The 16,634-nt window shown below is 42.8% G+C and overlaps 1 protein-coding gene across 6 annotated transcripts in view; it reads left to right on the top strand.

Moving 5' to 3' along the window:
• Positions 1–16,634, top strand: part of cnot7 (CCR4-NOT transcription complex, subunit 7) — a 31,697-nt gene that overhangs the window by 4,928 nt on the left and 10,135 nt on the right. For 5 of the 6 annotated variants that reach the window (XR_006085605.1, XR_006085604.1, XM_042342158.1 and 2 more), the window contains 4 exons: positions 3,702–3,913; positions 4,110–4,130; positions 12,724–12,917; positions 16,386–16,547. Coding sequence is in view for 4 of the 6 variants with exons in the window: in XM_042342158.1 (XP_042198092.1) it covers positions 3,797–3,913; positions 4,110–4,130; positions 12,724–12,917; positions 16,386–16,547 (494 nt within the window). In the remaining 2 variants the exon portion in view is untranslated. The remainder of the gene's footprint in view (positions 1–3,701; positions 3,914–4,109; positions 4,131–12,723; positions 12,918–16,385; positions 16,548–16,634) is intronic. The other variant, XM_042342173.1, reaches the window with a different exon arrangement.

The raw sequence follows: 16,634 nt of genomic DNA, 5'->3' as shown, positions 1-16,634 counted from the left end.
CCATAAGCTCTCAGACTTCACCATCCCAAATCCAAATCCTTTCCTTGCTCAGCTCTATTGTTTTCCTAATCCCCATTTCCTAATAACAACCTTAACAACTTTTAAGGTTTATCTTCAAATGCCTCCATTGCCTTGCCAAATTCTACCTCTGTGATCTCCTGCGGCCTCTACCTCCATTAACTCTGGCCTGCTTCATGCCCACTCTTCCCCATCATTGGCAGGCAAGACCTCAACCACTCGTCCCCTGCTCTCTGGAATTCTCTTCCAAAATTCCTCTACCTTTATCCCGCCTTCTCTGCTCTCATACATTTCTTGGACTTCTATCTCCCTCCCATCTTAGGCTCCACAAAATCTTCGTAAAGCACTTTGAGACATTCTCCATTTGTTGTTTAATTATTGATTTGTAGTTTTACTTTGATTTGTATTTTAGTTTGTAGATTATTGTAGTTTGTACATTATTATTTTTACTAAGAAATAATGCTGTTGCACAGAGGTGTCTGCTTTTTGAAAAAAATGTAAGGAAACCCTCCAGGTCACGTAATATGTTTAAAATGCATTTGCTGGTTCTCAGTTGCTTTTAGCAATTGTATGATTTAAGGCATTGCCTTCTACAATATTGTCAGCCTGGCTCAGTAGGTAGCAATGTCATCTTGAGTCAGAAGGTTGTGGGTTCAAGCCCCACGTTGGGACTTGGAACTCGCATTGTCTGGGCTGACACTCCAATGCAGTGCTGGGAAAGCGTGCAATAACAACAACAAATAACATTTGTATGGTGCCTTTCACGTCAGGAGGATGTCCCAAAAGTGTTGGAAGTGCTGTCCTTCGGATGAAATGTTAAATCAAAGTCTTGTCTGTCAGTTCAGGTGAACGCTAAAGATCCCATGACACAATTCTAAAACATTTCTCCCAGTGCCCCGGTCACCATCCCCCCAAAATAAAATTGGTCATTCATTTCATTTCTGTTTATAGGAGATTTTGCTGTGTGTAAATTGGTTGCCACACTTTTCCTACAGAATACAGTTACTACACTTTACAGTATATCTTGTGACGCACTTTGATACATCCTCTTGAGGTAAAATGATTATTACTTTTCTATCCAAGATCTATCCATATTGTACACCAGCATGAGAATTTGCTTTATTTTCTGACAAACATATAGAGGAAGTTTTTTTTCTAAATAGGTGTTTTTTCTAAATATGTATTCTATAAGTTCTCTGACATCCCCACCCTCCTTGCTTCCCTCTGCCTCTGCTCCGTCCTCTGATCTCTGATCCTCTGATCTCCTCCCTTTCTGTCCCACCTCTCGCACCAACCCACTCGGTGCACTCACTCTTCTCCACAGCACCCTCTCCACCACACTCGACGTCCTTGCCCCCCTCACCGCCTGAACTGCCTCCTATTCCCGATCCTCACCCTGGTTCACCAGCCACCTCCGCTCGCTTAAGGGCCAAGTGTGGGCTGCCGAACGCACTTGGCTCAAATCCGACCTAACGGTCCACCGCCACATGTGACTGGACCTCATCAAGAACTACCGCTCCGCTCTTACCTCGGCCAAATCATCCTTCTATTCCAGGTTAATCCTGGAGGCGAAGGGCGGCCCCAGGCTCCTGTTCTCCACCACCAACCGGCTCCTCCGCCCTCCCAGCCACGCCTCGCAGATTCTTTCCTCTGACTCACTACGAGAAAATGCTGGGAATCCGCTCAGCTGCCGCTGCCCTCCCAACTTCCACCCCCCTCCCCACACTCTGACAATTACCCTCCTTCCACACCTTTGAACCTGTCACCCCCTCCTCTGTCTTCACTACCATAACCTTCATGAAGCCCACCACCTGCTCCCTAGACCCCATCCCCACCCCTCCCCTTAAATCCCAGCTCCACTTCCTTACCCCACTACTCGCCGACATCATTAACCTCTCCCTGTCACCTGGAACTGTTCCTTCCCCCCTCAAAACAGCCATTATCACACCCACCCTGAAGAAACCTTCCCTTGACCCATCAAAACTATCCAGCTACCGGCTCATCTCAAATCTCCCTTTCCTATCCAAGGTCCTTGAGAGAGCCGGTGCCTCCCAGCTTCTCTCTTTCCTCTCCTCACACTCCCTCCATGAACCCCTCCAATCCGGTTTCCGTTCTGCCCACAGCCTGGAAACTGCTCTGGTTAAGGTCACAAATGACATCCTGACCATGTGTGACCAGGGCTCCCTCTGCCTCCTCATCCTCCTCGACCTCTCCACTGCCTTTGACACCGTTGACCACTCAATCCTCCTCCACCGCCTCTCCTCCCACCTCAACCTTCAAGGTTCTGTAGTTGACTGGTTCAGTTCCTACCTTTCACACCACCTCCACTTCATCGCGGCAAACGGCTTCTCCTCCAGTCCCCGCACTGTCTCGTGCGGTGTTCCTCAGGGCTCTGTTCTGGGTTCCCTCCTCTTTACCCTCTATATGCTTCCCCTCGATGACATTATCCGCAGACATGGGGTAAATTTCCACATGTATGCGGATGACACCCAACTCTACCTCTCTGCCTCCATCCTGAACTCCAGGACTACTGGTGTCCTGACCGACTGCCTGTCCGACATCAAGTCCTGGATGAGGGTCAACTTTCTCCAACTCAACTTCAGCAATACCGAGGCCTTCCTGATTGGCTCACGCCAGCGCCTCCGCACCTCAGGCGCTGACAGCATCAGCATCCACGGCTGCACACTCAACCTCACTAAGCCAGTCAGGAACCTGGGTATCTTGTTTGACCCTGAACTGTCCTTTCTCCCCCATATCCGCGCCATGACCGGCACTGCCTACCACCACCTCCGCAACATTGCCAGACTCCTCCACTTTCTCGCCCCTCAGGCTGCCAAAACCCTCACCCACGCATTCGTCACCTCAAGGCTCGATTACGGGAACTCCCTCCTCATCGGCCTTCCCAACTCTTCCCTTCACAATCTGCAGATCATCCAAAACTCTGCTCCGTGACCCCATCACTCCCACCCTCGCCCGACTCCAATGCCTCAGAGGATCAAGTTCAAGATCCTCGCCCTCACCTCTAAGGCCATCCATGGACTTGCCTCCTCTTATCTCTGACCTGCTGACTCCCTACCAACCTGCCCACTCTCTCTGTTCAGCGGGCTCCGGGCTGCTCCATGTCTCCCACCTGACCCGCCCTACCATCGGTGGCCGGGCTTTCAGCCTCTCTGCCCCCACACTCTGGAACTCCATCCCACAGTCCCTTCGCCTCGCTTCCTCTCTTGCCTCCTTCAAGGCCGGTCTCAAGACCCTTCTCTTCGACTGTGCCTTTGGTCTCCCTCCCACCTCTCTGCCTTCCCTCCCCCTACCCCACCCCTCCCCCATGCTCAGGCCCCGACACCTGACTGTTCAGCGCTTTGGGACTTCCCCCCGACGTGAAAGGCGCTCTATAAATGTAATTTTGTTGTTGTTCTCCCTTATGGATAGATATTTTCATTTAGAAATGTTTTATACAACATCTAAAAATGTTGTATAAAAGACATTATGAAAAATGTGCAGATCCATTATTACAATATTATAGAATAGTTATTGAATTGTAAAGTCCAATATTTCTGTGCATTTTTGTTTTAGTGCTGGGGGCCTGTTGTAACATTCAACTTTTATTTTCTTTACTAAGTGCAAGATTAGTGCTTTAAGATTTTTGGTATTGCTTCTAATTTTTCTTTTTTGTTGTTTTGAAGGTTAAATATCAGGAGAAGTGATTGGCTTTACACTGAACTGTATGTGACTGTCCTCACCTGAAGGTGTAGCGTTTGGATGACTTGAATTCGGCAACATGCCAGCAGCAACAGTAGATCACAGCCAAAGAATATGTGAAGTCTGGGCTTGTAACCTAGATGAAGAGATGAAGCGAATACGTCAAGTTATTCGGAAATTCAACTATGTTGCAATGGTAAGTCAGTCATCTTGCGATTTAAAATCATTTTTACAAAAATTACTTCATTTCAACAGTGCATGTAATTCTGGGAGGTGTAGCTTGTCTAAATTGTTGGTCATTGCCTGGGTGTTCTTACTTTTTTGAAGTGAATTCTAAATACTAGTTTAGTTGCTCTGAAGTGTTGTCATCACTGTTTACTATTTCATAATAGGAGGCAATGGCTGGGTTATATGTAAGTAAATTTCCTTTTCATTTAATATTGGATTGGTTCAAAGGCATTTTTTTTTAATGTTGATGCTTTAGCTCTGCTAGTCCATCATGAATGCGGCTTTAGCAGATTGCGAGAAGAAATATTCTGTTTATTTTCTGCCAGTTGTTTTTGAAAGACACCCATGTGAAGGCTGATTTCACTCTTTCTCCTACTTTATTTTGCATTTAATTATATTCACTTTTCTAGCCTGCCTTTCTCTTTGTGACTAGTTTGGTTCCTTTTCGGGGCTGTCTTTTGTCCTTCAGTATGTGCAGTCCTTCCACTGAGCTTTCTCCTATTCCTAGAATGTCAAACTTCCATCTGCTGAATACAATTTCCTTGTGCGCATTTAATTTCTTCAGTCTTCATTTACAGATGGAGTGGATGCATGTTCTTATTTTCAATGTGCTTCTACTTCATGCAATGAAATAAGTTTAAAATGTGCTGTTCATTGCAGTTTTGTTGGCTCAGTGTTTCACTGCTCATCTTGCATTGTGTAGAAAAGCATGAATTAGTAATTGCAGTAGGGATTAATTTGATGCACTCTCTGGAAAGCAAGTAAGTTAAAAAAGCTCCTTAAAAGGGGTATTTGGGGGGAGGTTCTGAATATATTCCTTACTTAATTCTTTACTTGTCACAACACTTAACACATAACTGGTCACATTCTAGAAATCCTTGTAAGTACTTAGTTTGGATAACTCAGCGTATAAGGTGGTGTCTAGCATCGCAGCAGCCTCCCATTCTATCTGTGACTGGTGCGATCGCTCGGGGGAGGTTGGAGAATGATCAGCTCACATTCATCGCAGTGGACCCTAGTCTATTGGAGGACCAAGCTGTGGCCTCCCACCCTATCCTGTGTCAGGATAGGAATAATATAGGGCAGGAGGCCACAGAGGCCCCTCCAATAGACCAGAGACCTCTGCGATGCATCTGACCATGCGTGCGCAACCTCCACCGAGCACCCACACCAGTCACACTGCCCCTCTTATGACCCGGGTGGACCTATAAGCTGAGTACAAGGCCTACATCTATTTTTTATATTGGAGAGCTTTGAAATCAATTTGAACATTGGAATTTTCCCTAAGTTGCTCAAACTGTTTAGACAGATCTTCCCCGGAGGATATACTTCTGGAGACATTTTTCATTACACTTTATTAAAATCGCATACATAAAGAAAAGTCACGGGCAATCAGAAAAATCACAGAATCCGTGAACTGTTTACCACCATGACAACTCTGCAGCCCTAATAATAATCCTTGCATTTGTTATAGCACGTTTCAAGTCGGATGGACGTCCCAGAGTGCTTCAAAGGATATCCTATAAAGACTCTGTGTTTTGTGGGCAAACTTGACCGGCAGTTTGCACATAGCAAAGTCCCACAAACAGCCATGAAGTGAATGACCAATTTTATGTTAGGGGATTGTTGGCCAAGACACCAGGAGAACTTTGCTTCTCTTTTCAAATAGTACCACTGGATATTTAACATTCACCTGCACAGACAGACAGGACTTTATTATTATAATAATAATAATCCTCACATATAATGTAGGGCTTTATCATGTCGTTGAGATGTCTTAAAGCGCTTCATAAAATATACTGTAAAGTGAATTGATTATATTTTGTAGGCAAAACCTCAGTTTAAAATGTGCTGTTCATTGCAGTTTTGTTGGCAAATCCGAATGATAATAATAATCCTTGCATTATCACATCTTCTAGACGTCTCAAAGCGCTTTACAGAATATACTGTAAAGTGAATTGACTGTATATTTGTGGGTGAAACACGACAGCCGATTGCGCACAGCAGTGTCCCACAAACAGTTGTGGATTGAGTGGCCAAATGGCTCCTCTTAACAACTCAACACATTCCCAGCATTACATTAGAGTGCCAGTCCAGACTTTATGTGTTCCAAGTCCCTGCTTCACAGAATATACTGTAAAGTGGCTTGACTGTATATTTGTGGGCGAAACACGGCAGCCAATTGTGCACAGCAATGTCCCACAAACAGTCATAGATTGAGTGACCAAATAACTCCTCTAACAATGCACCACATTCCCAGCACTAGATTAGAGTGCTAGTCCAGACTCATAATAATCCTTGCATTTGATATAGCGCTTTTTGTGTCTTCTAGATGTCTCAAAGCGCTTCACAGAATATACTGTAAAGTGAATTGACTGTATATTTGTGGGTGAAACACGGCAGCCAATTGCGCACAGCGGTGTCCCACTAACAGTCGTGGATTGAAGTGACCGATTTTATCTTTTTTGTATTCCAAGTCCCATGAGAACCTTGAATCCATAACCTTCTGACGCAGAGGCGTCAGTGCTACCAACTGAGCCAACCTGATACACAATCATCGTCATTGCTCTCTGCTGCACTGCCTCTAGAGGTTGGGCAGCTACCTTATGTCATGACAGTTCTCTAGGTACCAGTTGCATAGCGCTTTATAAGAACATAAGAATTAGGAGCAGGAGTAGGCCATTCGGGCCCTCGAGCCTGCCCCGCCATTCGATAAGATCATGGCTGATCTTCAGACCTGACTAATTACCTGCCATCCCCATCCAGGCTACATCTAGAGTACTGTGGGCAGTCCTGTTGATGTAGCCTTACCAAAGCACTAAACAACTAGAGTATGATTTGACATTCCTAGATCTCGTTCAGCTTCTCCCTTGACAACTTCTATCCCATGCATCCCATCACAGTTGACCCACTTTAAAGTATATCTTAACAACATGATAAAGCGCTATATCAAATACAAGCATTGTTCTTATTACACGTTTCCTATTTGTACCTCCTGTATGTAGTACCTTACATTTCAACTGTGCTGAATTTAATTTATCATCAATCAGCCCATGTACATACCCTATCAAGCTCGTTCTGTAAGACCTTTGCTGCTTCCTCTTGAGACCACAATATTCCCTTCCCCCCCCCTCAGGCAGGTGTCATCTGCAAATATATTTACTTTTATGATGGGTCTGCGAATCCAGATCATTTATGTATACAAGGCATAGGAGGGTCCAAGTCAGGTCCTTGACGCAGGATACAGTATGACTTTTTTAAAAAAAACACACCAGTGGCATTAAACATTGTCACATGTGCAGAGTCAAATAGGCTAAGATTTAATTAATTTAAGTATGAAATCTTCTCAAACTTTTAGACGTTCCTAAAGTACTGAATATTACCTGTTTTTCCACTTACTTGACAACAGATCATCTTTTTATGGTTCTGTTGCATATTCAAAATTTGGTCAGTGTTAGTGCTGCATATAGTCATGTAAATGGCAAGTAAGAATTTGTTATAAAAACGTCATTTTTAAAACCAAATTGGGCAAAATCTTACTCCACTAAGTTGTTTAGTCTAACTTTATATACAATTAACGATTTAAAATAATCTTTGCAATTCTGAGTGTATTTTTCATAAGGTGTATAGTTCTCTCTAACATTGTGCCTTGTATTTTCTGCCACGGAACTTTCTTTTCATAAAATGCATGCTTTATGGATGTTTTTAAAAGCTGTTAAATCTTTAACTGCAAATTGTATACTGTACAGGTATGTCAGTACACACACGAGAGTTGGATTGATAGCAGTTTCTTCCTCACTTTCTACCTTCATTATTTCCTTTGTTTCGATGGTTTACTTCTGTAAAATTAAGTATTTATTTTAAATAATCCTTCCGTTTGACAAAGCGTTTTTCATGTTGGGAGGATATCTCAGTGTTCACAGGATTCACTATAAAGTGTAGTGACTGTGTACTTGTAAGTAAATGCGGTAGCCATTGTGCGCACAGCAATGTTCAACAAACATCCATAAAATGAGCAGCCAATTTTATCTGTTGGATTATTAACCAGCGCACTGGGAAAAACTACATTCTCTTTTCAACTAGTGCCATGGCATTTTTATAGTCCACCTGAACAGGGAGACCAGACCTCAGTTTAATGTCTCATCCAAAGGGCAGCACCTTCAGCACTGCAGCACTCCATTGGAATATCAGTATAAACTATCCGAGTTCAAAGTCCTCTGTGGGGCTTTTAATGTCCAGTCAGCTTTGAACTCATCTCTTTTCTGCTGACTTACAAAACTAATCTGTTTTATATCTTTAAAAATCAGGCTGTTAATAGAACCCCAGTACAAGTGAATCTTTTATGAACACCATCAATCTCATGGTGAAGTTGAAAATAGCTGGGATATATATATGTGTGTGTGTGTATATATATATATATAGCTAATGTAGACAATTATTTGATGTGATATGTATAGGTCATAATTTATGATCTTAATTATATACATATTGTTCTGCTAATTTAACTTACTCAAAGTTGTTGACTTTGAAAACTAGAGTTGTATCTTTAAAGGTAATCGTGAGAAAATAATTTTGAACTATTAGGGAATTGCTGATCACTTGATATCTGTTACAGAGAAACTTCACAAATGTATTTTCTTACTCTTGATTTATATTTCTTCATGCTGAAGGTTTAAGGAAAAATTCTGATGTTAAGCAATCACAATAAATGTTTATTTTGTGGCTGAAATGCACAATTGTGACAACCATTGCTTTTTGCATTAGTTGAAGCTGACACCAGTGAGTGCAGGTTGGGGTGTGCTGCACTTTCAGAGATGCCGTCCTTCGACTGAGACGTTAAACCAAGGTCCTGACTGGCTGTTCAAGTGGACGTTAAAAATCTGAAGAAATTGTTCAAAAAGAGAAGGGAGTTTCTCCCAGTGACCTGACCAACCAATAATCCTCCAGATAAAAAAAAATGGTCATTTGTTTCATGGCTTTTTGTGGGACATTGCTGTGTGAAAATTGGTTGCCATGTTTGCCAATAAAACACTGACTTTACAGTAAATCCTGTAAAATGTTTTGAGTTGTCCTTCCGATGTGGAAGTTGCTATATCAAATGCAAGGATTATTATTTTACTTTTAATGAGACTGAAGCTGTCAAGCTTCCTATCTTCCCTTCATTCAACCATTCCCACTGCTTTGTAGTTGAAATTGAGAACCTCATTTGGAAATCTATATGTAGTGGTTTGGCTTGAGATTCCCACTCTTTCCACCCCCCCAACATCACCCCATTCTGTCCAAGAGAAAATAAAATCTATTTGAGTCAGAATAAATACAATGATGCGTGAAGGCAGGCTACTGAAAATGTACATTTATCGCTGAGCAATGTTTTTAAATTACTAGCAGAGTAGAATCCCACTGTATCGCAGTAATTGACATCCCAAAAAACCAGCTAGCCTTGTAACTGGTATAATTCCAGCTCAGAGCCTCCACATTGTGATGTGATTGATTCATATGAGTGGCAACACAAAGTTGCAGAAAGCCAGTTGGCCTCCTACAAGCTTAACAAAAAAAAAAGGCCAACTGCTGGGTCACTTGCTGCGCATGGCAGGCAAGCGCATTACACAGCAAAAGACATTGGCAACGTGATCTAGAAATAGGCTCTTTTTAGCAAACACTAAGCTGGTGAGTCTATGCAGCCATGCTAAAATGTCAATAGGCTCCTTGCCTTATAAGTGCACCAGCCTTCTAAGAATGTGGTGTGCAATGGGTGGTTACCTATGTTTGCTATTATGGTAAAATAAGAAAGATTTATTGTTGGCTTAACAATGGATTTACTTAAATAAAATTTAAAGCAAAATTCTATTTGTCAATCTAGCACGTCTACTAGAGGAGTGTTTTTCAGTTGTATCTGCAAGAGAACCCTTTTTTGTTAGGAGAATTTTGTGTTTGTGCAAAAAATGGCAGTCTCACTTGAATGTCTGATGTGGACATGCTGGGGCTGTCAATAGATTGATAGAAGTGAATTCTGCAAAATTTCCCCCATATTAAAGACTAAATAACTGTTCTTGTCCAATCAAATTCTTCTTTAGTCTCGGTTTCATCCCGTTTTGACACTTGCTGAGATCTGTTTCAGCATGTGTAATCTGTACTTTACAGTGAGGTTAGTTTGTCAAATAGCAGAGCACTGAAAGCACATTTGTATTTTGATTTCAATAAAAGCAAACTCAATTGTATTCCATAACTTTTAATTTCAGATAAAAAAGGTACTTTCAGATTCAGCAGCCCCTTTCAAATACACCAAGGGACTGGGATAAAGAGCACAGATTAACCATTTCAAAGGACATTCTTAAGAACCATTGGGAAGTGTTTCTTCACCCAGAGCAGAACCAATGTCTGGGACTATCGAGGGTGGTTTAGGCCAGCATATTTAATAAACCACTTAATGTAACATGGGAAAATGCGATTAATACAGAGGAATAAGATTAAAAGGACCAATCATGTTTTTTATGTGAAACTCTTTTGTGAACCCGTGAGTTCTTTCACGTCACTACCATGATAATCAAGAGAAAGACTTCACTTTTTTTGAAATAGCAATGGCAGGGCAGTCAGTCCCTTTTACATTACCTAAAACACAAGGTAGACAGAATCTAACTTGACACAAAGAAAGATTGAGCTGATTATCTGGAAATTAATATGCATTTGTAAAGCGCTCTTCAAGTAGAATAACATTTATTTTGCAGCGCTTTACAGCGATGGTGCTTGGCACTGATCATAGATACTATCAAGAAGACCAAGAAGGGATGAGATGGATGGGGCGGAGAAAGAGAGCGCCAATATTGTCATGTCTTTTTATACCAGATCTTACCCTGACGTTTATACCCCATTTAGTGTTGATGCCAACGGCAGACTTGTCTTTTGGGGCAGTAAATCACAACATAAATTTACATTTGTATAGCACCTGTCACATTGGGAGGACAGCCCAATGTGGCCCTGTTGATATTGAATGCATTTGCCTTCTGAGGTAATAGTACCAGATATCACCAATTTTCAATACACAGAATTGTAGACTATGGTTGTTGGTACACAATCAGATAATTGTAATGTCATGGTGTAATGGAGAAGTCATTAGATGATGTCATATTTTAGGATTAATAGGCTATGAATTGTAGGTGCATGTGAAAACTGAGGGAGGGAAGGAGTTTTCTTTTTGGGAGTTCAGTTTTGAGGTTCTGGGAAAGAGTGAGTACAAGTGGAAGATTGAGGGATGAGGAAAACTGGGTAAGTTGGTGTTTCCAATTAAGAGCCCAAACTCACCACAAAATGCATTCAGAAAGCCAGTTGGCTTTATGTTTAAAACCTTGGTCGGTTTCTTGTGCCTGCACTAAGACACAAAGAGCACAATACAAATGCAAGTTGTTATAGTGGTGGTGCAGTAAAAAAGGACTGATTTCTGGCGCAGCATGCAGGAATCGATGCCAGTTTCCTGATGATCCAGAAGTTGGCCATTTTGTTTCAGTGCACTATTGCACACTGACCGGCATTGATCCTGTTATAATGCTTGGTATTTTATGGACCCAAACTACTGTGTTGGCAAGGGACTCTACTTGTAATATGGATTCACTTTCAATTTAGCTCAACTTCTATTAAACTAATAAAAGGATTTTATCATGATGAACTGCCAATCCTATGAACATTAATTCTATGCACCATTCAGTAATGTGTTAGGCAAAGGTGCAACAATGATTATATTACAATACTTAAAGGTTTATTACAATGTGGAGTAAATTGTCACAAATGCCTATTGAAACTGAGTCCATTGTGTCATTAGAAAAGGAATTCAATAGACATGAATAATAAAGATATAAAAAGCTCTCAGAAAAAAGGGATATGGGTTTAGAGTACTTGGGCAGCTGTGGGTTAGCATGACAGAAGCCACTATGGGCCGAATAGCCACTTACTATGCTAAAATATCTATAATTCTGGCTTCATCATTTTGCCAGCTTTCCATTCAGTTCTTCCTGAACATTGTCCAGCCATGTCAGTTTTAGCCTTTTAAATGATCTTTTCAAAGCCGGGAGCTTCCCATCAACTTTTGAGGCACTGAACTGCAATCACACACTGACATTCCATGTCCACAATACTGCGCTTACTGTACAATGTTCTGCCCTGTCTCCTCGTACTGAAATGTGCACTGTATAGGGCATGGGGGCACTCCTCATTATTTTAGTCTTGTTCTTAAATTCTTTTCAAATATTTAGGCATTGTGTTTCCTGTTATTAATTGGATTAAATCCAAGAAATTCAGATTACCAGATCACCTATTATGCTGGCCACTAACTTTCCAGTTGAAGAAATATTTTGTTGGCCAGTAGGCTATGCATTAAACTGAAAGACAGAATATTGAAGATTTTCCTCTTTGACCATGCTTACGGTCACCCCCAACCCCCTGGCTTGGCGTCAGGCTTTGAGACACTGTTACAACTTACACCTATGATGTAGATTCTGTTTAAACACTTTTAGAGTACTTTTTAATCTTTCAGAGACCAGTGTAGTCTGATGTGGACTACCTTTCAATTCGTATAACCTGGAAAGTTCCAATGTGATGGTTTGGCGTTTTGCCCACAAAATATATGGTCAATTCACTTTGCAGTATATTCTGTGAAATGCTTTTGAGTTGTCTTGAGGATGTGACAGGGCGCTATATCAAATGCAAGGATTATTATTCTTATTGGTCATCTAATTAAAATAATGCCTTTTTAATCCTTGTAAATAAACACTTTTAAAATTTTGCCAGGACACAGAATTTCCAGGTGTTGTAGCACGACCGATTGGCGAATTCCGAAGCAATGCAGATTACCAGTATCAACTATTGCGTTGTAATGTAGACTTACTGAAGATTATACAGTTGGGGCTGACATTTGTGAATGAACAGGGCGAGTATCCTCCAGGAACGTCGACATGGCAATTCAACTTCAAATTTAATCTTACGTAAGTACACCTAAAGATCTGTGGTACCTGTTATTTACCACTTAAACTCATTATGTCGCTGTTGAAGGCTTTTTTTAATGTTTTATTTTCTGACTCTCACAACACAATGGCAACTGTGCTTGTGTGAAGGATGATTAAAGACCTGGAAACTGATGTATTCTTGTTTGTAAATGTTGGGAAATGGCAGCTGAATGTTTGTAGATCGACCAAAATAGGAATATATAGAACAGGAAAGGAGTATTTCTGTCCTTATTGGCGGGGTCCCATTTTCAAATCCCATCTCCCTATCCCAACTACCTCCCCAAACCCTCAAGAAACTGCCCATTCTAGCACATAGGGCCATTTATTGTGAACCTCCTGACCAATTTGATTATGGTTTTGGTAGAAAGATATAATAATGGAGAGCAATGCCACTATAGCGTTTTAAGCGCTCCGAGATACTACCCCATGTTAAAGGCACTATATAAATGTAAGTTGTTGTGGTTGTCGTCATCCCCTATGGTATAGCACTGCCTTGTTTATAGCGCTGATGTCCAATGGATCCTTGCAAAGTGGAAATGCAGTCAACTGACTTTCCATGCTAAAAAATAAATGGCCGACTTCTGGTTTAGGGTTCTGATGAAGTTGAAGGAAACTGTAGGGAGAGAACTTTTTGTCCAGCTGGGGATTGCTACATACCTGTTGATTCCATGATATCCCTTGGTTGGATGGTTGCAAATCGGCTGCCAGGCACCATAAAATTAATTGGAGCCGCTTGAGAGACAATTCCACCTCTGTTAGTGATGATGCTCCAGTGACTAAGCTGAGAAGTAAAACAACAACAACAACAACAAGATTCCATTTATAAAGCGCCTTTCACGTCAGGAGGACGTCCCAAGGCGCTGCACAGTTGGGTCATGACCCGAGCAGGGGGGAAATGGTCAGGGTGAGGGGAGGGAAGGGAGGGAGCGAGGAGGGGGGAAATGGTCAGGGTGAGGGGAAGGGAGGGAGCGAGGAGGGGAAGAGAGTCGAGAGGGGAGCTGAAGGCACGGTCAAAGAGAAAGGTTTTGAGACCGGCCTTGAAGGAGGAAAGGGAGGAAGCGGCGAAGGCACTGGGGGATAGAGTTCCAGAGCCTCGGGGCTGAGAGGCTGAAGGCCCGACCACCGATGGTAGGGCGGTTGGGGCGGGGGACGTGGAGCAGACCGGAGCCAGAGGAACGGAGGGTACGGGCAGGTAGGTAGGGGGATAGTAGGTTGGAGAGGTAGGAGGGAGCAAGGCCGTGAATGGCCTTGTAGGTGAGGATGAGGATCTTGAAATCAATCCTCTGGGGGATGGGGAGCCAGTGGAGGCGAGCGAGGGTGGGAGTGATGTGGTCCGAAGCCTGGTGCGGGACAGTACACGAGCTGCAGAGTTCTGAATGACCTGCAGCTTGTGGAGGGAGGTGGCGGGAAGGCCGGCGAGGAGAGAGTTCCCATAGTCCAGCCTTGAGGTGACAAAGGCGTGAACCAGGGTTTCAGCAGCGTGAGGGGTGAGGTAATGCCGTAGTCTGGCGATGTTCCGGAGGTGATGGAAGGCGGTGCCAGTTGTGGTGCGGATGTGAGGGAGAAAGGACAGCTCAGGGTCGAACAAAACGCCGAGGTTCCTGACTGGCTTTGAGAGGTGGAGAGTGCAGCCTTGGATGCTGATGGTGTCAGCGCCTGAGGTGCGGAGGCGCTGACGTGAGCCAATCAGGAGGGCCTCGGTTTTTCGCACGTTGAGCTGAAGAAAGTTGTCTCTCGTCCAGGACTCGATGTCGGACAGGCAGCTGTCAGGACATCGGTGGTCGTGGAGTTGAGAGTAGAGGAGGAAAGGTAGAGTTGGGTGTCATCCGCATACATGTGGAAGTTAACTCCATGTCTGCGGATGATGTCACCAAGGGGGAGCATATAGAGGGTGAAGAGGAGGGGACCGAGGACAGAGCCCTGAGGGACACCACATGAGACAGTACGGGGGGTGGAGGAGAAGCCATTCGTCGAGACAAAGTGAAGACGGTGAGAAAGGTACGACCTAAACCATTCAAGGACAGTGCCTTGAAGGTTGAGGTGGGAGGACAAGCGGTGGAGTAGGATAGCGTGGTCGACCGTATCGAATGCTGCCGATAGGTCGAGGAGGACGAGGAGACAGAGGGAGCCCTGGTCACAGATGGTCAGGATATCATTGGTGACCTTGACCAGGGCAGTTTCTGTGCTATGGGCAGCACGGAAACCTGACTGAAGGGGTTCGAAAAGTGAATGGGTGGAAAGGAAAGAGCGCAGTTGGGAGGCGACAACTCTTTCCAAGACCTTGGAGAGAAAGGGGAGGTTGGAGATGGGCCGGTAGCTTGATAGAATGGGTGCAACTATTCTTGACCAAAGAGGACATTTGGCAAACAGTAATAAATGGAGTAATAGTTTATATTTAACATAGTTGGGGAGTACTTGGACCAGCATCACTCTCTTTACCCTTGTCTTTCATATATTATGAAGATATACAGAAATAAAAAAAAGTTAGAGTGGTGGATATATGCATGTTTGCTTATCTATCTTATCTTTTACACTAATAAAACGACAATATCTGTGTGCGCTTCAAGAAGGATCTCAATACCTGATTGACATAGAGATGTGATTTATACCTCATCAGAAAGGTCTTGCATCCGGGAGTGACATAGGCATATTTGTTTTCGGGTATCTCCTATCGTTCATGAGTTATGACCTAGATTGTATTTCACTTTAACTTGGTGGCCGCCAAGTGTGTCCCAGAGCACGCAAGTAGCCAAGCGGAGGTGGGAACAAAATAAAGAACACAGACGAAGCTAAGCCATGGTGACAACAACACAATTACATATTTAAAGTGCCTTTCACTTCAGGAGGACATCCCAGTGATTACAAATTATGCAATATTTATTATTATAAAGATGCCTAAGTGAAAATCAAACCTTTCAAGGATAAGTAAAACTGCTCGACAAAAGAGAGAAGGCTCATTAAATGAAATTGAAGAACAAAGAACAGTGCGGTTGTATTTCAATGCTGAAAGGACTGCAACAGTGCGCCAAAATTAGTTGCCCACTCAAAGAACAGCATAGCCAAAATTAGTCCTCCCACACGAGTCCTCTCAGATGAGTGTAGATAAAGATGAAATGTCTGTGTGTCAATCTACATTCCATATTGGATCCTTTGGTTGAAGCGTAGCTGCAACGGGTACAGCCAGTATAAAAATTAAAAGTGTTTCATCCACACCAAATTTGACAGGTGAGAACCCTAAATTATCCTTGGGACAATCAAGTGAGTCACTCAAAACTTGGGATGGTGAAAAGTATTTCATAACCAAATGTGTATCTATGGTATGTTCTTAAATGTGCTTTACTTGAGGCAGTTCTTGAACAGATTATATTACAGCAGGTAAGTTTGTAGGGGAAATGATTAAGTTTTGATATCTATGATTAATGGTCTGCATTTTCGCTGTCTTTCTAGAGAAGATATGTATGCTCAAGACTCTATAGAGTTGCTTACAACTTCAGGGATCCAGTTTAAGAAGCATGAAGAAGAAGGCATTGAAACCATGTATTTTGCAGAACTCCTTATGACATCTGGTGTAGTGTTGTGTGAAGGAGTCAAGTGGCTTTCATTTCATAGGTTGGTAACTAGTGTAAATTACACACCATGTTCTTAGAAATTAAAGACTGAAATTCCACTCAGCTTTAGCCTCTGACCATTTTATCT

The sequence above is a fragment of the Callorhinchus milii genome, unplaced genomic scaffold (genome assembly GCF_018977255.1).
Source record: "Callorhinchus milii isolate IMCB2004 unplaced genomic scaffold, IMCB_Cmil_1.0 Scaffold1, whole genome shotgun sequence".
NCBI lineage: Eukaryota > Metazoa > Chordata > Chondrichthyes > Chimaeriformes > Callorhinchidae > Callorhinchus > Callorhinchus milii.
The sequence above is the reverse complement of the archived record's forward strand: the minus strand, read 5'-3'. Positions and strand labels throughout refer to the sequence as shown.